Source organism: Trifolium pratense, linkage group LG1, assembly GCF_020283565.1.
Source record: "Trifolium pratense cultivar HEN17-A07 linkage group LG1, ARS_RC_1.1, whole genome shotgun sequence".
NCBI lineage: Eukaryota > Viridiplantae > Streptophyta > Magnoliopsida > Fabales > Fabaceae > Trifolium > Trifolium pratense.
In genome coordinates, this window is record NC_060059.1 from 27243780 (window position 1) to 27266606 (window position 22827).

At 32.6% G+C, this 22827-nt stretch overlaps 1 protein-coding gene and 1 long non-coding RNA gene across 15 annotated transcripts; both read left to right on the forward strand.

Annotated features, from left to right (window-relative positions):
• The first annotated feature begins 1093 nt into the window (after nt 1-1093).
• Nucleotides 1094-21240, forward strand: LOC123905795 (exportin-7-like). 14 transcript variants are annotated; one of them, XM_045955566.1, is made up of 30 exons: nt 1094-1256; nt 3413-3442; nt 3742-4062; nt 4219-4379; nt 5312-5374; nt 5757-5874; nt 5983-6092; nt 6183-6275; nt 7398-7521; nt 8096-8163; nt 8721-8807; nt 9003-9155; nt 9248-9340; nt 9459-9518; nt 9607-9728; nt 9809-9896; nt 10719-10823; nt 10919-11023; nt 11103-11155; nt 11254-11317; nt 11441-11575; nt 11915-12027; nt 12133-12226; nt 16001-16220; nt 16432-16562; nt 16779-16925; nt 17119-17247; nt 17490-17588; nt 18322-18360; nt 20432-21081. In XM_045955566.1, exons 3-30 carry the CDS (start codon nt 3822-3824, stop codon nt 20567-20569), a joined length of 3153 nt encoding a protein of 1050 aa, XP_045811522.1. In that variant the 5' UTR covers nt 1094-1256; nt 3413-3442; nt 3742-3821; the 3' UTR covers nt 20570-21081. The 14 variants fall into 14 exon arrangements, with proteins under 14 accessions (XP_045811522.1, XP_045811503.1, XP_045811498.1 ...); XM_045955547.1 differs by having other exon boundaries at nt 1124-1256; nt 3413-3553; nt 20432-21240; XM_045955542.1 differs by having other exon boundaries at nt 1124-1256; nt 3413-3520; nt 20432-21240.
• Nucleotides 12269-14379, forward strand: LOC123905858. Its single transcript, XR_006808553.1, has 2 exons — nt 12269-13254; nt 13874-14379. It is a non-coding gene; the product is annotated as an uncharacterized LOC123905858 (long non-coding RNA).
• Nucleotides 21241-22827: the final 1587 nt, after the last annotated feature.

Consider the following 22827-nt stretch of genomic DNA (forward strand, 5'->3'; position numbering starts at 1 on the left):
AGGTGCATTATTTCCATATAAAACTTATTAAGAAATATCTAAACTGAATTGGATTTTTATTGACCAGTCCATATAAAAATATAAATTAAATTGGAAATATATTAGCTTACAATATTTCCATATAAAACTTAACCATAAAGATATAAATTACCCCAAAAATCATATAAAAAGATACATTGAATGAACATTATTCAAAAATAAAAAAGAAAGATACATTGAATATATTGATAAAAAGATTAAATATATATTAAATAAAAAAGATACATTGAATATTGATAAGAAGATTAAATATATTTAAGTAAAAAAAAGAAATATTAAATATATTAAATACATTAAATCTTATCTATATATGAAAATACAAAAAATTTTGGTATGAACTTTTCATAATACCAACAATACCTTTGATTTTTTTTAGCAGCAAAAATCTTTTATCAACAAACTCACCATAATTTAGTAACAAATTAAAATCTTTTATTAACAAACTCACCTAACATAAGGATGTTTTTTTTTAGCGGCAACTACGATCGGGAGAGGCTGAAACAACTTGATGCCATAACTGACCCCGAACCAAATTAAACTGGTGGTGAAAGCAATAAAAAAAACTTTTATCATCAAACTCACCATACATATGACATGTCTTTTTTTTGCGGAACGCGTGTAACATGCCATATTTTTATCCAAGATTTTTTTAAATTAAAGCGGTAGTTTGAAAATCATAGCGGAAGGAAAAAAAAAACGCGTCTGTTTGACCGCTAGTATATTGATATAAAAAGATTATAGAATCTTGACCAAAAAGAAAAAAAGAGACTTATAGAATATTTTGCATCACGTAAAAAAAATAGTTTTCTTAACATAAAATAAATATTTGCAAAAAATACAAATTATTTGTTTCGGGCTACTTATTTTTTTTTGTTTTCACCGTCAGTTTAATTTGGTCCGGGGATCAGTTCTGACATTAAGTAATTTCAACCCCTCACGATCGCAGTTACGAGGACTTTAAGGTATAATTTCTAACTATTAAACAAAACAAAAATATTCTACGAAAATAAAAAAAAATGATAATTTTATAAGATTTTTTTCTTTTTCTTTTTCTATTTCTTTTTCTTCAATTCATAAAATAAAACACCTTACTAGTCTCGCTCATTTCACTTTTCTTCTTCTCTCATTCATTCTCAAATTCTCTCATCTTCTCTTCTCACACAACACTCACCGCTAAACCTCAGATTCTTCTGAAACTTCCGCCATTGTTGCTATCCGTAAGAACTCCTTCACAATCTCACTAACTCATCTTCTTTATCTCCAATAACGCTTCATGATTGTATTGTTTATCAATGAATCAATTATCAGTGTTTTTCTTTTTTTATAATTTTTTTTTGCCGATTTTGCTGTGTATTAATCGCTGTAATTGATGATTGACATTAATCTTTACTTGTTTTCGTTTTCCCCCTGTTTTGATACGTTCCTGGTTATGAAATTTTGTGCTGTTTCTTATAGAGTAAACCATCAAAGTCTCTGACTTTGTAAGATACTCTCTCAATTAGGTCCATGACTTTATGAATTTTTCACAAAAAGGCCCCTGAAGCTGTTAAATTTTAATCAGATTAGTCCTTCAAAGAATATGTCAGGGACTAAATTGAGAATAAGTGGACAAACTTAGAGACCAAATTGATAGTAAGTTGGAAAGTATAGAGACTTAACCGATAGTGAGTGGTTAAATACAGTGACCGACTTGATAATTTGATAAGTCACGGACCTTTTTGAAATATTCATAAAGTTAGGGACCTACTTTGAGAAGTGTCCTACAGAGTCGGAGACTAATTTGATGGTTTACTCGTTTCTTATATGTTGCTGCCTTTGATAAACTTTGTTTCGCTTTGTCTTTGAGTAGCTTTGCCCTATGTTCATGATGAGTGTGCGCTAGAGTTGTGTTAAGATCATGGATTTGAGTAAATATTTCATTTTGTTGTCATCTTACATGCTGACCTTGTAGCTCAACGTTTTTAAATAATAACCGCTTCTAGAGTAGATTGGTTTTGAAATTAATTTCTGTATCAGAAAACCTGTTATTTAACTTGTCTATAAAATATAAATCCCTATAAGCTTATATGTAATAATAAGGGTTTTTTTTTTGTAGTGAAAAACCATAAGCTTATTTTACTTGAAAAACTCCATTAAGGTTAAAGTTCAATCTAAATGGGGTCTTTTGTTGTTATTTTTTTGTTGTCCATGGTCTGAATAAAAGGGAAAGTTTCATGTTTACGATTTCTAGTTTTTTTTTTTGCTCGTTGCAATTGTTATCCCCTACTCTAGAAATGGGGAGGCTTGGCATATGGAGCATTGAGAAGTAAGGCATGAAATATTCTGTGTGTGATTGCTTGCCATGTTTCAATCAGTGAATTTATAACATGCATTGAATCTATTTGCTACCATGCATTAATAGTAGATGTGGAGGATCGAAATTGTTAACTTGTTAAAATTAGATAATATATTTGGTAATATATTTGGTATATTGTTTCCAATGACCTGTTGGTACTCAAGAGTTAATGCGTCCAACGCAATCAATGGCAAAAGGTAGTTATAAGTTATAATGCCAAGCAAGGACACTATTAGGATATAGAATAAATGTCAGTTCAGGTAGTTAAGAGTTGTCTGAGAAGTTAATGCGGACTTGAGAAAGGTGTTTACATGGGAAAAGAAGAAAGCAGTAATGTATTTGACTAATTTACGTCCATGTATGTACCCTATAATTGACTACTTAATGCATAACACTCATAGATAAAATAAGAATTCAATTTACAAAACCTAAGATGTTTGCTGTCAAGAACTTCAAAGCACTATATGTACAATTTACTTAGGCTCTATCGAATCCAATTTAAATTTTCAAGTCAATATCGATTGCTAATATCCTCCACTCATATTTTCTCATCAATTGATAATTTGACATACAGTTCATTTAATGTGCCAACCCTTAGTCATTCACAATGGTTACAGATTGCATCTCTAGTACATTTAGTGCTTGGGTCTGATTACTTGGAAATTGCTCATTCCTCGTGGATTTTATTCATTATTTAATGTGTGTATGGTGACTTGAATATGCTGTTCTTATAGTTAGATTTCTTCAATAATGAATGTAATTAATGTAAAGCAATCATATATCCTGTAAATAAATGAACATTTTTAAAAGCTTAAGGTGTTAGGCGAAGTTCAATGATTGATTATTATTCTTTTTCTTTCTACTTTATCTTGTTCAAAATTAATTATAACAAGGGAGGTGAAGATATCGCTATTAGAATGACAATTGTTTTATGCGCATATTTTGGGTGTGGTGAACAATACCTGTTTTATTTAGTTGATGATTCTATACCATGAATCAAATTTTGAAATAATTTTGACCTATTCTTTATTCTGTCAGGATTATACTGCTCAGTTTCTTGAACCAGTGGTATTGTGGCTGGATTTGCTGATGATTTCTTCCATGATCCTTTTATGCTGAGCTATCTTTGTATTTTAGAGTATTCTTGTAATTCAAACAGTTTCAGAGTTGAAATATTATGTAGTACACCTGTAAACATTTGATATTTTAATGCTACTATATATCCAATTTGATCAACTTGAATGGTGTCTGATGATTTGCATTGAACTGACGCTTTCAATATATTGCTTTTATTTTGACTAACTTTATATTACTTTTGTGTTTCCACCTCTCTAAATATATTCTTGAATTCACATGAAACTTTGTAGATTTATATTGTTTATTCGTGGAAATTGGAGAAGAACTGACTTCGTCCGAATTCTTGGATACACTTCATAAGCAGTGAAGAATGGAGACTTTAGCTCAACTGGAAGCATTGTGTGAGAGGCTTTATAATTCGCAGGATTCTGTTGAACGAGCACATGCTGAAAGTACCCTGAAATGCTTTTCCTCAAATACTGACTACATTTCGCAGTGCCAATATGTTCTCGATAATGCATCCTCTCCATATGCATTGATGTTGGCTAGTTCAAGCTTGTTGAAGCAAGTCACAGAGCAAAGCCTTCCTTTACAACTCCGGATTGATATTCGTAATATTCTTGCTTTCTTGCTGATAAATATAACTAGGAGTATTTAAGGGATTTATTTGTCCATAATTTTTTATTGTATTGCTGTCATTTAAATTTATAGTTACTTCAGTTGCTATTTTTGTTCCTCATATTGATCAAATTGCAATTTTTCTGAAGGAAACTATCTCATAAACTATCTGGCTAGCAGAGGACCTGAGTTGGAGCCCTTTGTGCTTGGATCGTTGATCCAACTTTTATGTCGCATTACAAAACTTGGGTGGCTAGATGATGAAAGATTCTGGGAGGTTGTTAAAGAGGCAATGAATTTCTTGAGTCAGGTGACATGTCATATTTAATTAAGATTGCTACATCTATGTGAATACGCCACTTTCTATATTTTACAGCTATTTTGTTTTAGTTCATTGCATTTACTTGATGTATAAATGACATTTATTTCATATTTCATACATTAATGGCTAACATTATTTTAGCTCTTAACAAATGCTTTTGGTTTATTGTTTCTCTTTTTTCTGAAAGTCTCTCTAAGTCTGACTTTTGATTTTAGATGCCATATAGTCCACCCAAATGCAGAGATTTAAAAAATTTCACTTTGCCACAAAACTTTAGTTTGCCTTCTTTACTCCTTCAAACATATGTTGAACTAATTAGAAGAATCGGGTCACACCCAATATTTTCCATTGTTGTCAAATTTCTGCTATGGCAGTGCCATGGTGGATTTTGTGCCAGCCACCATAGGTCGCAACACCTATTATATCCTTTATACTTCTGCTATAGGCTCCAACACCATGTTTATTTGAAGGATATTTGGCTTGCCATCATAATCTCCCATCTGTCATTGATATTTTCTCAAGAAGCCAAACATTGAATTTCATATGGTCAAACATTATCTACATACTTTTGATACTCATTTACTTCATATATAAGTATTAGGCCAATATGTTCTCAGTTTATTTTGGATGTGTGGTTTTGTTTTCTGGCAATGCTGAGAGTTCAATGTTGACAGAAGGAAGGTCTACTAATTGTTGCCAATTTGGAATATCTGTTGAGTCTTGGACATATATTTCCTAATTTCTTCCGTGTTTGACATATGGTGGCTTAGGATTTACGAATTTCTTTTATTCTAAATTTTTTTATTATTATTTTTTCTTTCTTTCTTTTGATTGGTTTTCCACTATATTAATTCTTCTCTATTTGTATTAACTTCTAATTGCATTGAATTTTAATCTCACATAGTCAATGCTTTTGGCAGACACAACATCATTATGCTATAGGTTTGAGGATATTGAATCAGCTTGTTTGCGAGATAAATCAGGTTTGTGTTAATATTTAATGTTTCAACAAAAGGTTGTCATTTAATATCCAGGCTATACAAAGGCACAATGCACTTGCTATATATCTAGTTGAAAAGAACAAGTTTCTGAATAATAGTCACATAATTAATCTGTATATAGGTAATCTAGATTTTATTGGCTTAGCTATAAAAGGAAAAATAGCCGTAAAATCTGTTCTTATGACGGGTTCTACTGATTAGTGATGATTATTGATATGATCAACCAGAGAATGATAACCATGTTATATTTGGATTTAATGTTACTTTGGGGGCCTAACACTTGTTTTATTTGTTTTGAACACGCGTGTTCCTTTATTTAGCTGATGATTTTGCTGTTATTTGTTTTTGTGTTCTTTATTTTCAGCACACTGTTGGATTACATGCTACTCGTCACCGTAGGATTGCAAGCTCTTTTAGGGATCAATCCCTTTTTCTGATATTCCAGATATCATTAACTTCTCTTTTCAAGTTAAAAGCCGAGGGTATATTGAATATTTGATATGATGGTCATACATTTATACATTCATTTTGGAGTATAACACCGAGCCACGCTCTAAATTTTGTAATTTTGCTTTATGTAAAACTTTTAGTTGGGAGCAAGTTGCAGGAACTGTCTCTCATGCTTTCCCTCAGTTGCTTGTCATTTGATTTTATTGGTACATCATATGATGAAAGCTCAGATGAGATTGGTACTAATCAGGTATATATATTCCTTTATTAATAGATTGTTGTCTTTTTTGTTTTTTCCTAGTTTGCAGTTTTTGATTTGGAACTCACATTGTTTGTATAGATTCCAGCAACTTGGAAACCTGTCCTTGAGGATTCTTCAACATTGCAGATATTTTTTGATTATTATACAATGAATCAACCATTTTCAAAAGAGGTTTGTTTCTGTTAGTTTACTATGATAGGACAGTCAAGCCTTCTATGAAATTTTATTGAATACTTTATTTTGTAAACACCTGTCAAGATTATTAATCTTTATTCTTAATTTTGTTTGATTTCGATAAATTTACGTTTCACAAGAACTCCCTACTTTGTGGCAAAAATAATTTTTTTCTTTATTTTGGTTGATTCATTCCACCTAAGTAATTTACCATTAGCTACCTTACAATGGTCTTATTTTTTTCTGTTAAAATTGTTGATTTCATCTTCTCGATATATTAATGTGACATGTAATTGTAGTGGTGGTGTGTATATTGTATGTGAGTTTGTTGCATGGTGTTTTTCGTTAATTTTACTTCTTATGCATGAAATTTTTGCTTCTTTCAATAGTGTGACATAGTTTGTTATCCTCTTTACCCATTTTTGTTATATGTTTCTGAATTGGTTGATGGTAAGAATGTCTTGGACCTACGCTATCATATGTTTTTCATTGTTTTGGCTTACTGAACTTGTGAGGTATGATACTATTTGAACAATGAATACAGTATTTGAGTGTTGCCATTTTATTTTATATCGTACGTACTTTATTTTGGCTTACATAAATATGTGTGTGTAGTTTATTTGCACTGGGTCTGTGAGGAATACTAATGAGTCAACTACAAGACACCTGCAAGTTTACTAGAGGAATATTAGGAATAAGTTATACGGATAATTAGGGATTCTGTTAGTTTGCTTTGCAGTTAGTTAGTAAGTTTAGTTGTTAGGATATTTTATGTTTTGGATATCTGGGTCCTATTGCACAGGAACATCTATATATACGACTTCCTCTCTCTCTTTCGGGGATCTTTTTGGAAATTGTATTTTTGACTGGAAATTCCAGTGAAGGAGAGTAGTCCCTATTGTGTACCTTTTACCTTTTTCAATCAATAAACTGCAGGGACGAATAAACTCCCTTTATACTAGTGTTTTCCAAAGAACTCTAACAGGGTCCTTTGTATCTTGATTTCTACCATGATAGGAAAATTCTAAATTTAAGTATGGTCTTCTGCTTTATTTATCAGTATGTAAAGAAACTTCTGTGTATTATGCTTTTTTGACATCATTTTTTTATAACATGTAGGCATTGGAGTGCTTGTTGCGCCTTGCTTCTTCTAGACGATCTTTGTTTTCCGATGATACTGCCCGATTGAAGTTTTTGTCACAGTTAATGCTGGGCACCAAAGAAGTTTTGCAAACTGGAATAGGTGAAACATATTTTTTCCTCTTGCTTATTGTGCGCGTGCACATATATTTCTTCGCTAGTTGTGTAATATAGTGTTATCAATCTCGGATAGAAGAGCATATAGCCGTAACACTGTAGGGCATAATGGAGTGGATGCTATTATGAAAATTTTATACAGTTTATCTAATCCTGTGATGGCTCTCCAACCCGACAGACATTCCGCAGCAATTCAGCAAATTGGTTAGCCTTTGTTTTGGTGCTTAAAGAGGTTACGGGGAATGTGCTGTGATGGGTTGGTAGAGGGGGAGTGATGAACTGATGATTTGTAACACCATGTAGTGTAACTGTGTAAGTGTCTAGAACTCTAGGTGTCATGTGGCAATCTGTTTGCCACATCACCATGAAGCAAAGTTTTAATTTTTTTGTAGGGACTAAAAACAAAGACATTTTTCTAAGGGATAAAAACATCTTTAAGCCTAATTTATTTAAGTATTACAGGCCAAAGAAAAGACTTGGACTGTTATTAACTTTTGGACTAATTGTGTATATATACATGTTTTATTACATAGCCGATGCTTTAATTCTTTGTAAAACAGGTCTTGCTGATCATGATAACTATCATGCATTTTGTCGGCTTCTTGGTCGTTTTAAAGTAAATTATCAGGTGAGTCAAATGCTCTTACTGGTTCTTTCTCTATCTCGAATAATCTTTATACCTATTTCCTATAATTGTAGACATGATTTTTTTTCTTTCTAAAATTTTGAGTTAACAATATGCACCTTTTGAGACTTATTGAAGTAAATATCACACTTGAGACTGAAAATATATTGCATATTCTATATATTAGAATGAGTCTAATGTACAATACAATCACATGAGACTGGGGACTAACCAATTCCTCCAGATATCTCAAGAAAGACACTAATAATATTAACAATATTTTAGGTTTAAATATGTTTTTGGTCTCTGCAAATATACTAGCTTACGTTCTTATTTCTTGTTATTTTGTTTTGGTTTTTAGTCGGCAAATATATCACTTTTTGATTTTGGTCCTTGTTTTCCTAGTCTATGAAATTGTTTATGTTGGAAATGATCCCTATAATATCCTTCCAATATGGGCAAACCATAATCTTTTGGTTAAGTTTTTTAATGAAGACATTCTCTTACTTCTTCCTTTTTCATTTCTTTTTTATTTATTTATCTATTTATTTCTGCTGTAGTTATCAGAACTTGTGAATGCTGAAGGCTATAGTGATTGGATTAGCTTAGTAGCGGAGTTTACATTACAATCTTTGCAGTCTTGGAAGGTATGTTTTTATGACTATTTAATATGTTCCTTAGGCGCTATATGTCAAACATTTTGAATGATCGGAGGGTTATAAACGGATATTTTTTTTTCACTTTCTTTTTCTCTTTCTTTTCTCATCTTTAGGACACTCACTATATTTTTTTATAGTTGTAATTAATAGTTTACTTAATTGTATTTTTTCCCTTTCTTTCAGTGGGCTGGCAGCAGTGTTTACTACCTTCTAAATTTATGGTCTAAATCAGCGACGTCTGTGCGGTATCTCAAGAGTGACAAACCTAACCTGCTAGAAGAATATGTCCCTAAAGTTATAGAATGTTTTGTGTCATCGAGATTTGATTCGGTGCAGGTCAGTTGTTGCTGTACTCTTTTACAAATATTTTTGTGAGTGAAGTATTTTTTTTTTTCTCGTTTTGACTTTAAATCATCAATTTATTACAGTCTGAACTATCTGAACTCGGTGAAGACCCACTTGACAATGTCGAAGCACTTCAAGATCAACTCGAATTTTTTCCTTACCTCTGCAGATTTCAGGTTCATGTTTTTTTATTCTATTCCCGAGTTACACGTTATTGTATGTACATAATTATATTCTTTAAATATCACGGAGTTTATTCTTTGAATAACCATGTATTGATTCATTGAATTTCAGTATGAAAGTTGCAGTTCATATTTAATGAAGATAGTGGAGCCTATCATACAAAGCTATACGGTATTATTTTTGTGGTTGTTCTTATTAAAGTGTTTCTGGTTTTATTGTACATTGGCTGATTTGTAATATTTATTTTATTTATGTGTAGAAGGAAGCGAATCTTCCAATCCCCGTAAATAGTTATGAAATTTCTGTAGTAGAAACCAAACTAGCTTGGTTCACGCACATAGTTGCTGCAATACTCAAGACAAAGCAGATGTCTGGATTTAGGTAATTGCTCAAACAGTTTGTGAAAACTAATCATTTTCGGGCAATTAAGTGTTGAGTTATCTATTATTTCTATACTACAGTGGAGAATCACATGAAGTACTTGATGCGGAGATTTCAGCATGTGTTCTGCAATTGATAAATATTACTGACAGTGGAATTCACAATAAGGTATATGAAACACTGCATGACCTTCCCTGTGGTATATGTGTTTAGTCTTGCTAACCGGGGGCTCCGGTTCAGGAATTAATGTGCATAGAAATATTTGCTTTGCCAATTCAGTTGATAATAGCTGAGTAGTACAACTTAAATTGAAATAACACGGAGAAAAACCGCTTGATCAAAGAAAATTAGAATCCAAAAAAAGAAAAAGGATAAAAGGGAAAGAATGATCCTTACATTAATTGAGCCTAACTTTGAACTCTAGCTAATTTGTTTGGTGAACCAAACCATATTGAATAAGTGCTTAACTAGTTAACCTCATAGCTCAACTCATTCACACCACTGCTGGGGTGTTTGAAATGATTTTCTCCCCATTTACTAATCTACTGATGAGCTTTTCTTTCATCGGGTCCTATTCTATTTAGGCATGCATAATCCCATTTTTGCATCTTTTTTATGAAGTTACTTGCAAGCAGCTTTATCCACTTATCAAATTGACCTATGGGAACTCTTTCTATGGTTGGAAATTAGTATATTGTTGTTAAAGTATCTCTATGATACAATGTATGTCCATGTCCGTTTGATACATTTGGCGATTTTGTATTATATTTTTGCCCCTGATGTGAATCATATCATGATGTTGGTCAAGAATTGGAATAATTCACCATTCATCTGCTTATTAATTGTGCATTTTATGATTTTTTTGTTAATTCTTTTATTGTCGATATATCATGAAGTTATTACTGCTTTTGAATTTAAAGTATCTATATGGCTTTCTTCTTGAAGTACTAAAGTCTATCTATATTTTTTGATATTGTTGGACAAATTTAGAGGTATGGAGAAGTGAGCAAGCAAAGACTTGATCGAGCTATACTAATCTTTTTACAACATCTTAGAACGTGTTATATTGGCGACGAGGCTGTTTTTTCATCGAAGGTAATGCTTCGGTAGATATTTTCCTTTCAATTTTCTAATATTCTTTAGAAAGTTCAGCCATTGTATTTTCTTACTATTTTGGATGGCAATTGCAGCAGCTATATTCCCGACTATCTGAACTTCTTGGACTACATGATCATTTACTACTGCTGAATGTTATTGTCGGAAAGATTGCTACTAATCTCAAGTATTACACAAAGGTGGTAGATTTTAGATTTCATAATAATCCTTCTCATTACTATTAATTTTGAGTTAATAACATGAAAGCTCTATTTGCAGTGCAAAGTGGTTATTGATCATACATTATCCCTCTTACTGGACATGGCAACGGGGTTAGTCTGGATGTCTCAACTTTCTTGGAGTATTATCATTTATCATTTACATTTTTGGATATTGTCTATTTAATTTGATACATATGTTGTTTCTATAGATACATGACGGGAAAGCTGCTTCTGAAGTTGGATATTGTTAAGCACATAATTTTGAATCATAAAGTGAGCTACTTCTAACCATTAAATATGAGATACACTTTTGATATTGTTTGTTGATTTATTTATACTTGCATGCTTGTTTACGTCAACAAAGTTCTAAAGAAAACTTTTCTCTCTCTTTATCAGAGGGAACAATTCCCTTTTGTAGAAAATTGGGAATGTTTCCGCAGCAGAACAACACTGTATTGTACTATTGGCATATTGGTGTTCATGGAAGATACCCAATTGAAATTCAAATCTTCAATGGAACCTTTCCTACAGGTTGGTAGTTTTTGTTTACCATCACAATTTAATAGAAAGTGCAATGTTGAATTTTAGAAGATGTAGTTTTACTTTTTCTGATCCTTTTTATGAAGTTAAGTAGATTATATAAATCTTCTGAAAAAGATGTTTATCTTATTTCCGTGCATGTAATTTTTTTATTACCTTACACAAGATATTGTTGATGTCTTTGGACAACTAATCAATTAAAATTCACACACTAGTGCTAGTGCACCCCTTCAACTATGGGTCTTACGAATGAAAGAAAATACTATATTATTGATTGATTTATCCTTATTAATTTTTTAAGCATTCTAATTGATGTTTTTTCAATGTTAGGTTTTTGGTAGGTTGAATTCAACACCTGATGCATTGTTCCAATCAGATGCTGTGAAATATGCATTTATTGGGTTGATGCGTGACCTCCGTGGAATAGCAATGTCAGCTAATAGGTTGGTTAGAAATTTTATTTCCTTTTCTATGGCCTTGTTTGTTTCCTTTCTCTCTGTACTTAAAGTATTAGTTTGCTTTGGTTTCTTTGGATTGCATTTTAACAGTCGTAGAGCATATGGATTCCTTTTTGATTGGCTTTATCCTGCACACATGCCAATTCTTATGAAAGGCCTTGTACATTATGCGGATGTTCCAGAGGTATGCTACATTTTTTTTTTCATTCGATGATGTTTTTTGGGTGATCACAAAGTAACTGATGCAATTCAAGGAATAATATCATCATCTTAATTTTCCTTTATTTTGTAAAATTTGTCATTGCATCATTATACTTTTTTTTTGGAGTGAGTCTATTATTTAATTATCCCTGTTAAAGATATAGTTAGTTACTAATTAGGAGGATTAGTTAGTAGTTTCTTGATGCCTATATATAGGCTTTGATGTAATCTTTTACACTCACTTTTTCTCATTTTGTAATATTTTTCTTCATCAATATTATATACTTTTGAGCTATTTTCTCTCTTCTCCCATGGATGCCATGTTTCTTAACATGGTATTAGAGCAAAAATGGTATCCACCTTAGAGAAATATTCCGCTGCAATTTTCTCGAGAAAATTTTATTTTTTCTCAATCTTCATTTTCCATTGCCCTTTCTGTTCTATTTTTCCTGAGAAATTCATTTTCTAGCACTGTTCATTTTCCATCTTAGAAAATCACTTTTCTCCTCTTTCAATTTCGATTTTGTTTACTGATTTTCTTATTCCGGTCCATTTTTTCTTGTTCGAATTCTTGATCGATCAAATTTTCAGCCTATGAATCTTTCAATTTCTTGTTGAGTTTGTTTCTTTTCCGATCAATTTCCGTTCCTTCTTCATTTTGCGATTTCTCCTCAATCGCAATTTTTCATCCTTTTCCCCAAATTCTAGGGTTCGCGATTTCAATTTTAATCGCATTTCAGTTCACTGAATCATTCATTTCCGCTTCCGATCTCATCATGACTATGTCTGGTACTGTGATATTTGATAATTGCTTGGTATGACGCATCATAGAGGATGCGATTTGATTCAAAGTGACGGAGGTTTCAATTCGACGATTCTTGGAAGAATTCGTGTTGATTGTTATTCTCTTGGAGTGTTATTTTCTGCGTTAACATGCAGAGGTTCGGAGTTTAGATTGCTCTTGGTGGTGATCTTTGCCTCTGTTTTCTCCATCACCTTCATTGCTTTGAGGTTTGAGATATATTTCTTTTGACAATTCTGTTGTGTATTAGTTGCTTCTGGTTCTTGCCTTTCTTTGAATTTGAAGCCTAATTGCAACAAATTTGAGTTGATATCTGCAATTGATACATTACATATGAGTTGTGTTATTGCAAGTTTATGTTGCAACTTGCAAGTGATGATTTCAGAGTTGATTTACTGCAAGTTTCTTGTGCAATGGATATGATATGCCACACGATTCTGGATATATCTTGTGCTGGATATTTCAGTTATCCTTTGGCGTTTTCTTACTTCAGTTTATAAAGCATTTACATGCTTTCACAGTTCTTGTTGTTATGGATGTTGGTTGCTCCATATGAGGACGCTGCTATTGATGCAAGTGTGGTAGATGGTGTTGTTGTGATTACACCTACTTGTCTTTGTGTTGCATTTGTTTCTGCAATGGTCTTGTTTTGAAGGTTTTACTATGAGATGAATATGAATTGGAAGCATATATTAGTGATGGTTCTTTGAATTTCTAGTTTTTTTCTGTTTGGTGTTTATGGGCTGAAGACATAGTTAATCTCATGCTCATGGATTTAGCTTGCGTGGCTTACCCAATAATTTGGAACTTGTTGTCTATTTGGTGAAGCCCTACAACAAGTTACTGCTAGAGTATGGAATTAATTTGATTTGGTTTAGTGGAGCATTTCTCACACCTATTGTATGTTGGAGGAATTCTTTGGGATTTTAGTAGCACAAAGTTCTGTTATTGTTGTTGGCCTTTGCAGTTTGTGAGTGGCTTATTGGACTTGCTACTGGTTTTGCCTCTGATTTTGAAGATTAAAGGCTGGTTTGAGTTCTTTAATCTACTCTTTGTTGCCCTGTTTTAGGCAGGTGCTTAGCCATATTGGCTTTGTTGCATTTATGCTATCTCTTGAGCAGGTTGTATTTGCTTGCTTTGTCAAGTGGTTAGTTGGTTTTTTTTATGTGCTATCTCATCTTGAGCACAACATTGGTATTGATGCTTTACTCTCTAGCCATCAACCACGCTACTTGATCTTTCTCCTTGATTTGTTGGTCCTTAGATGAGCTAATTACCTTTAGCACAACTTGAGTATTGATGCTTCACTTTGTAGACATCGGACCCTTTTGACATTCTCTATTTTGCTTCTATCTTGAGTGATTGAGTGCTCATGATGGTTAAGCTTTGTGCCTTATTGGCTTTGTTGATTTGCTTCTGCCTATGGTGGTTAAGCGTTGATTTGTTGCTTCCTCCGAGTAGTTTAGCCTTGAGTTGTGGTTTCTACTTGATGGTTAAGCATTTGCCCTTAGTTGGCTTTGATGGGTTGTGTTTCTTCCTTATGATGGTTAAGCACAACTAGTTGTATTTGAGTTGTCCTTTTAGCCGATGTATTCCGGCAAATCTCATTGTATTTTCTTTTGATTTGATGTACTTTTGTATTGCTTATCCCAAGCTAGAAGTGTTGTGAACACCTTCTAGCTTGCGGGAGGGTGTTAAAGATATAGTTAGTTACTAATTAGGAGGATTAGTTAGTAGTTTCTTGATGCCTATATATAGGCTTTGATGTAATCTTTTACACTCACTTTTTCTCATTTTGTAATATTTTTCTTCATCAATATTATATACTTTTGAGCTATTTTCTCTCTTCTCCCATGGATGCCATGTTTCTTAACAATCCCTTAACGAACAGTTTTGCGTTATCAATAATGTATAAAAATATTAAAATTTCAGCCATCCTACAATGTGCTATACCTCTAAACTTGTTTCGAGGTCGGCCTTGATTTCTACCTGGTGGCCATCAATATTATTTGCTTCCCTAATATCTCCCATCATCCTTTGTAGACAATCATGTGACAACTTCATAATCAAGTTAAATATTAGGATTATAATGAAAAGTAGGGTTAAGGAATAGCTTGTAGCATGCAAAGGAGAGAAGTGTGCTACACTGTGAAAACTAGTGCTGTACTAGTATGCAGCCTAAAGCAAAAACTCATACCAGGTTTTTGGCTTCTATGAAATACAACAGCATTAGCTTATTTTTGGGATAAGATTCAACACTTTTGTTTGTCCATCTTTTTGTGAATGATAAGTTGTACCCATCTAAAATAGTGGCCCTGCTAAAAAAAATTGTGGGGTCCACTAAAAATTGTAAGGTCGTGTCAGTCAAGATGGAAACGTGGATGCGATGAAGCCATACCACCTTCCGAGTAAAAATATCTGTCAAAGATCGTACTGCATAAAGTGTTTACTGGCAATAAAATGAACATATTTGCGACGTCTGATGACTACTACTAGAATTGCATAACCCTGTTGACTTGGGAATCCATTCAGTGAAATCCTTGCTCACCTTTTCCCAAACTGCATAAGGAGTGAGCAATGGTTGCAGTAGACCCAGTAGACCTTCTAAGGTGGTTGCTTTGTATTTGCTCCAACAAAAAAAAAATATGCGACCAGGCAAAGTGTTATAGCTGAAGTTGTTCCCTTCATGCCTATAAATTGCTGAATGTCCCCCCTTCGTGAACTATGAATCTCGTTATGCAACTTTGAGTTGAGATCCTCTCTATGTCTTAAATAAATGGATATCTCCATTACTATAGTTTTGGTATATAAATGTCTAATTATGTTATCAATTCTAGAAATATGTGCATTTATATGTTTAAAATTTTCTTCAAAACCATATTAACCATGTAACTATAGTTCATGTCAAATTAGCTAATCTTGTAAATCTTCCAATCAATCAATAACTTAATGCAGGTAACAACTCCATTGCTGAAATTTGTTGCTGAACTAGTCCTGAACAAATCCCAGCGTTTGACTTTTGATTCTTCTTCCCCTAATGGAATACTGCTTTTCCGAGAAGTCAGTAAACTGATTGTTGCATATGGATCAAGAATTTTGACTCTTTCTAATAAAGCAGACATGTATACATCCAAATACAAGGGGATATCAATTTGTTTGATAATTCTTGCACGAGGTTTGTATTTACTGTAATATATTATTATAGTTCTATAGCCTTTTCTTTTTGACATCAAGGGTGTGATGAAGTGATCCAGGTTCTTTCACATTTGCAGTCTTTTTTTTTTGCACTAGAAGTAAAATGCAGTGGAGTAAACAATATAGCTAGAGCTTATATTTTCATTACCAATGAGAATTATTTGTTTAATTTTTTTTTTGGTTGCTTGCAGCACTATCTGGGAATTTCGTGAACTTTGGAATATTTGAACTTTATGGTGACAGAGCACTCGTTGATGCTCTTGATATCATTATAAAGTTGCTGTTGTCAATTCCTCTTGGAGATATATTTGCATTTCGGAAGGTATTACTTTACTTTTATGTTCTTTATTCTGTTGGTTAACAAAGACTTGCTTTCCTCATTTGGTTTCTTGTTTGTTTGTTGTAAATTGAGATTTAACTATAATTACTGTTAGGGTTAACCTGATCATAGCATATGTATAGTCATACTGTCATAACTTTTGATCATTTGGATAAAATTTAAGTTACAAACATTTTTCTCTTTTGGTCTATTTTGCAGGTTGCAGCGTCTTACTTTGCGTTTTTGGAGACTCTGTTCAATGGCCATTTGTCATTTGTGCTTAATTTAGATAAAACTGGATTGATGCTAATTTTTGGATCACTCGAGTCAGGCATTAAAGACTTGAGTGAAAAAATATCATCTCAGGTTTGTAAAATTTTGCACATATTTCAGTTATGATAATTCAAATCTAATGTCATGACAATATCTATACAACTTTTCATTCAGAAGTGCATGTCAATTTGTTATGCTCGTGCACAAGGAAACTAAGCACAACTTATTTAATGATGTAATGCCATTTGATTCCTTTGATGCATTAAATTTCCTTTCGTTTATGTAGTGCGCCTCTGCTATTGACAACTTGGCTACATTTTATTTCAACCATGTCACTATTGGAGAGTCGGTTACCTCCCCTGCTGCTCTTAGAACAGTTGGACTCATCTCTGAGTTCCCCCAGCTATTCTCTAGAGTAAGTTTGTGGTTTGCTTGTTGCTTAGATAAGAATTAATACTAAGACATAAACTAAGACATTCTAGCATAATATCAAAGATATTACACGACATTTTATATTCTAACTTACCTATTTTTAGAATTTTTTTCTTTCATAATTGTAATACTGTTTTTAATGATGCAAAATATTGTTTTTCATAATTTATATATTGTATTCCGATCAGAAGATTAATATGAAAATAAATAACATTGTTTCTTCAGATATTGAGAACCTTATTTGAGGTTGTTGTATTGGAGGACCGTGGCAATCTGTGGACTCTTAGCAGAGCAATTCTAAGTATGATATTAATTAGTGAAGAGGTATGACTATCCTGTTGTGACTAGGTTCCATATTAATATACTGTATTTGTTAAGAAGAGCACATATGATGTGATATGACCGGAAAGTGGGACACAATTCCCACCTTATTGTAGAGTTGAGTTTGCCCAAATTATAGATATCGGAGTCTATCCTAAATCAGGTAGACCATCTGTTATTGGGCCACTTGGACCATGCTTTGGATGTCTAGTCCTGGCCGTGAAGTGGGTATGTTGAGTGTACCACATTTCATGTGATATAGCCTAAAAAAGTGATCTATACTGGGAGATAATCCTCACCTCAAAAACCAATTTTGTTAGTTGACTTAGAATTAACCCAAATTTTAAGATTATCCATACAGTTTCAGATGCTATCTCTCATTCAATTGAGGGTCTATTACCATCTTAGAATTTTGGGTTGAGCCTAACTCTCAACCTTACAAAACCGACTTCTATGGTGAGGATTGCCCCACTTATAAACATACGTTCATGCTATCTCTCATTCAATTGAGGAGCAATTTTGAGTTACTTTTCCTTATTTGATCTTGGTTAGTAGTCTTGATTGTATTGATAGGCATGGGTTAATAATATTACTTGACGTAGTAAGTAGTTTCGTATTTTTGTTCAATATCAATGCATACATATCGGTCTAATCTAACATTATTAAGAGAATCCTTTCTTACTCCTATGATTTCTATAGTATATATTAACTCGTTGATTTTCTATTTTTCTTGCAGATGTTTGCAAATACGAAGGCTCAAATTTTGGCGTCATATGTAAGTCCAGAGCTTTCTGTGCAATTTCCTTTCTCCCGCATGTCTTATCACATAAATTAACGCTATTATGAGTTTATATATACTAGAAACTATAATAATACAATCATAAATACAAAATGACCTCTTGCCGGATAAATTGATCAGTAATATACAAAAAAAATAGATTGTAATATTAAACAAAATCAATTTCTTATAAAAAAATTGATCAGTAATGACCTCAGATCTATTTCTTATAACATTAAACAAAATCAACTGTAATATACAAAAAATAGACTTTGTATAGTTAATGTATCTTGCTCTTTGGTGATGCCTCTGCAACCCAATTTTTGCTTTAAAAGAAATTGATACTATCACAATTTACTTCATATGTTAGTCAAAATTCATTTATAAACATTGCTGTTATCTATTGAGAGTTGCATATCAACTAGAAATATGGCTTGAGTTGTGTCCTAAACTCAATTTCTAAAATTGTATTAGAGCCTATCCTAAACCTATTATCGGGCTATTATCTCTATTATTCTGCCCGTGTTTGTCCACACACTAGACATTCAGTCATAGGCGTGAAAGTGGTGTTCAGAACCCATCTATTCCACTTACATTTGCATATGCTTTAGATGTCGAAGCCTGTGTGCGAGTAGGTGTGTTGAGACTCTCATATTATTGACTAGATATATGATCTAGGTTTTATTTGTGACGCGCTGGTTCTCATCTTACAAGTTGGTTTCGTTGGGTTGAGTTAGGTTTGGGGCCTGAATTCTAAGTTTGTCTGTAATTAGCTAGTATCAATTGAGCTTAATTGTGTTTTGAACTGAACCACAAAACACAAAATTGTATGAAAGAATAATCAGAAACTCAGATGTCAAAATCACAAACATAATACCTTGTGTCTATATCTCTGCTCTTAGCCTTGAAGTTGAAGCTTGACTTCAATTCTCACTCTCAGTTCCTAGTCTTCATTTCAATGATGATGAAGATAAAAACACCTAGAACAGTTTTCAACTGAAGAGATTCTGAGATGAGTTTCAGACGTTGCAATAGAGGGGGAGCCTTGGCACAATGGTTGATATTGTCTTGTGTCTAGACCGCAAGTTAAAATAGTGGATTTAGTTTTTTGCAAATAGCATGTATGACTGCTTACAATAGATACATAATGAATCTGACTCTTCCGTAGAGTTTGTAATGGCAGTTTTACTGCACCATGTTTCCTTCTTTCATGCATGTTCAGATGGATGCAGACTTTAACAGCCATTTACATACTCATCCATGGGGTGTTTGAGTTTGCACACCACTATGCAATGAATACCGCATCATCATATCATAGGTTCTTCTAATGTTGAGTGTAATCCAAGGTGTTTTTTAATTTACAAACATCAGTAGTTGTGAGTAGACATACTGAGAAGAAGGTATTTGGATGTTGTACTCAACTATACAAGGATTGAAGTGGTTACCAGCGAACTAAAGTATTTTGTTAAAGTCCCAATTGGAGATGATCATAAAATGACACCGATTGTTAGGGTTGATTTAGGCTCAACTGAAATTCTAAGATAGTATAAATATAAAGCTTATCCAAGATCCAAATGTGCAGTCCTTGGCGTGAGGCGTGTAGTCCCCACATTTTTTTTTGAAATTGGATGAGATGTGACCTTAAAATGAGTTTATAAGTTGAAGGTATCAATCACCTTACAAGCTGTTTTAAAGCATTGAGTTAGAGTCAATTCAAAATCAAAGATATGTTGTTGCTCGCGCACAACTCAGAAAATTCTTACGATGGATCCCCCCAAGTCATAGAATAAATTATGTAAAAAGCCCCTGTTCTTGCAATCTCTAGATTCAATTTTTCCCGACGCCTTTGATGAAGTCTCCTGTTATCCTTTGTTTTCAAGCTCCACTGATAAAATGGTAGCTTTTGAGCATAATTTGCAAATTTTACCTCTGGCTGAACTTGTAATCTGAAGTTTAAGATTTCAAACCAAAGCTAATAAAATTTCCTAGTACTAGTTATTCTAATTGCAATACATGTCTCAATAGTTTCAAGTTTTAATATCTTAATTTTCTTTGAAATAATGTGCAGCCACCAGACAGACACCAGACACTCTCTCTATGCTTTGACAGGCTTATGCAAAATGTGACGCGTACCTTGGATGCAACGAACAGGGAAAAATTCTCGAAGAACCTGACCAGATTTAAGTCTGAGTTTTGTGCCAAATAGCATCTGCTTGGCGGAACAGTTTTGTCGGCTCAATATCTGTTGCTTTTTCGTTTCCTCAAATTGTTAGGGTGTTTGATTTAGAGTCCTGTGCAAGTGTACATTTACCATAGTCCCTTTCTCATTTTGGTCTTTTTCCCCGGTCTTGGGGTAGCTTGATGTTAAATGGTGGCTACGGCAGAATGGTGTGGCGTATATTTTGACAAACACCATAGCTAGTACCCGATTGGATGCCTGCTATAGGGCACAATGACGTGATTATATGGCAAAAGTTTGGCAATATTTTTCTGGCATACCTTTAAATAGAAAGGTAGAGACAGAATATTTCAACTCCAAAAATTAAAGAGATACATTGAGATAAAATGGTACTCAGGTACTTTGATGGAAAACTTTTACATTTTTCCCATTTTTTTAGTTACATTAAAATTTGGAAAATTGGGAAGGAATTTGTAAATCATAGGTATTTCATTAGAGATGATTTAGTTTTAGTTTACATAATATAATTTGTTATATTTTGTCATTGGCTTTTTGGATATTACATTTTCATTTTGGTATTTACGTAGTAAGAGTTGGTGGAGGGAGGAAAAGGGAAATGAAGATGGAAATTTTTAAAATTAATCAGTTTGATTTTGCAAAAACTCATTACTACTAGTATGAAAAAATGATTTTGCAGTCATTCTTTTAAAATTGTTTTTAAGTTTTTTTTTATTGACTAAAATTATTATTATTATTTTTTAAAATTAAATAATTTTTAATTGAAAGTATATTTTGGACCTTTTTATTATTACAAATTGAAAAGAGTGATCAACATTTGGACCTCGATTAAGTGAATCCAAAAAGTGGTGCACTCATGTAGTCATAAGTTTTAGGCTATTAGATCTTAATCGGGATGGTTCAAATGTTATCTCAAAATTTTATATTAAACAAAAAAAATTATCTCCATTGATTATCACATCGGGCCTTGAACAACTTCATAAGTGAGTTGGACACCACACTTTAACCATTCAACATTAACTGTTTCATCCGATGTGGGACTCAACTTTATGGGTATGCTTCCTCTCGAAGCAAAGTTTACTTTATGGGTATGCTTCCTCTCGAAGCAAAGTTTTTTCATCCATTTGTTCCGTCGTTGCTTGGTATCAAAATGTTGAACTTTGTAGGAATAATCACGGTTCGATCTCCTGCAATTATGATCAAAATGTGACTGGAACTGCCAACTGACCCTAAAATCTTTTATATTATAAGCTTGTATACATAAGCAAACTCTAAACCCTAATTTGTTTCCCTGTTTTCCCTCCATTTTATCTTGCAATTTTTATTAAAAAATAATATAATTTTGTCTTGACTAGGATTCGAACTCGCAACCCTTTAGTGCAAGGCAATATTTCCAACCACTATGGCAAGTATACCAATTGTAATTAAATTTATGTGCAATAATTGATAAGCACAATCAATTTTAAAAGTATATCATATCAATTGTTTTTGCAATACAATCAAACACAACTATAGTCATGTCACTAATCACATACATTATTTTGATTTTAACATTGCAGATTTAATATTAACCGATGACCAATTGATACAATATGCACTAGAAGACCAATTGTGATTTAAATTATGTCTACAAGAGTTAAGCTCCATCAACTTTCATAGGAAAGATTTCATACGACAATTAAGCACCATCAATTTTCATTGCACAATTTAAACAATTAAAAACCGATAATCTCTTTATATTATAAGCTTGCTAACATAAGCTAACCCTAAACCAAATTTTTTTCCCCTCTCATTTTCTCTTTCTTTTTATTGCAGTTTTATATTAAAAAAATACAGATTTGTCATCGAACATGAATCCCTTACTTACAATAAAACCTTTCAACCGCTAAAACATGTGCTTCAATTATGAAAGAATTTAGGAATCATAATATGTTAACATTGTTTTCAATAAATTTGAACGGGAGAATTAATCATAATTTTTATTTATTTATGGATGTCTACTTAAGTTTATGTTCTTGATTATGTCTTTAATTTTTTTTTAACCTTTAATTATCATCAATTTTTTAACCTTTAGTTATCAACAATTTTTTTTTTAATAAGTAAACAAAATGATGAGGTTCCAAAATTATTTAAAAAAATATATAAAATATAAAATAAGCACATAAACAAATATAGAATAATTAGTCCATGAAATTCCCTATACTACTCTTATTGAAAATGCTCTTAGAACTTAGAACTTTTGTATTTTATTTTTTATTGTTACATAT

What these genes read in the sequence shown, in the direction of transcription:
- LOC123905795 (XM_045955566.1), top strand. Translation starts at nt 3,822, where the DNA reads ATGGAGACTTTAGCTCAACTGGAAGCATTGTGTGAGAGGCTTTATAAT. An exon ending in AGGCTGTTTTTTCATCGAAG is followed by an intron (nt 10,824 to 10,918) that starts GTAATGCTTCGG and finishes TGGCAATTGCAG; the next exon opens with CAGCTATATTCCCGACTATC. An exon ending in ATTATGCGGATGTTCCAGAG is followed by an intron (nt 12,227 to 16,000) that starts GTATGCTACATT and finishes AACTTAATGCAG; the next exon opens with GTAACAACTCCATTGCTGAA.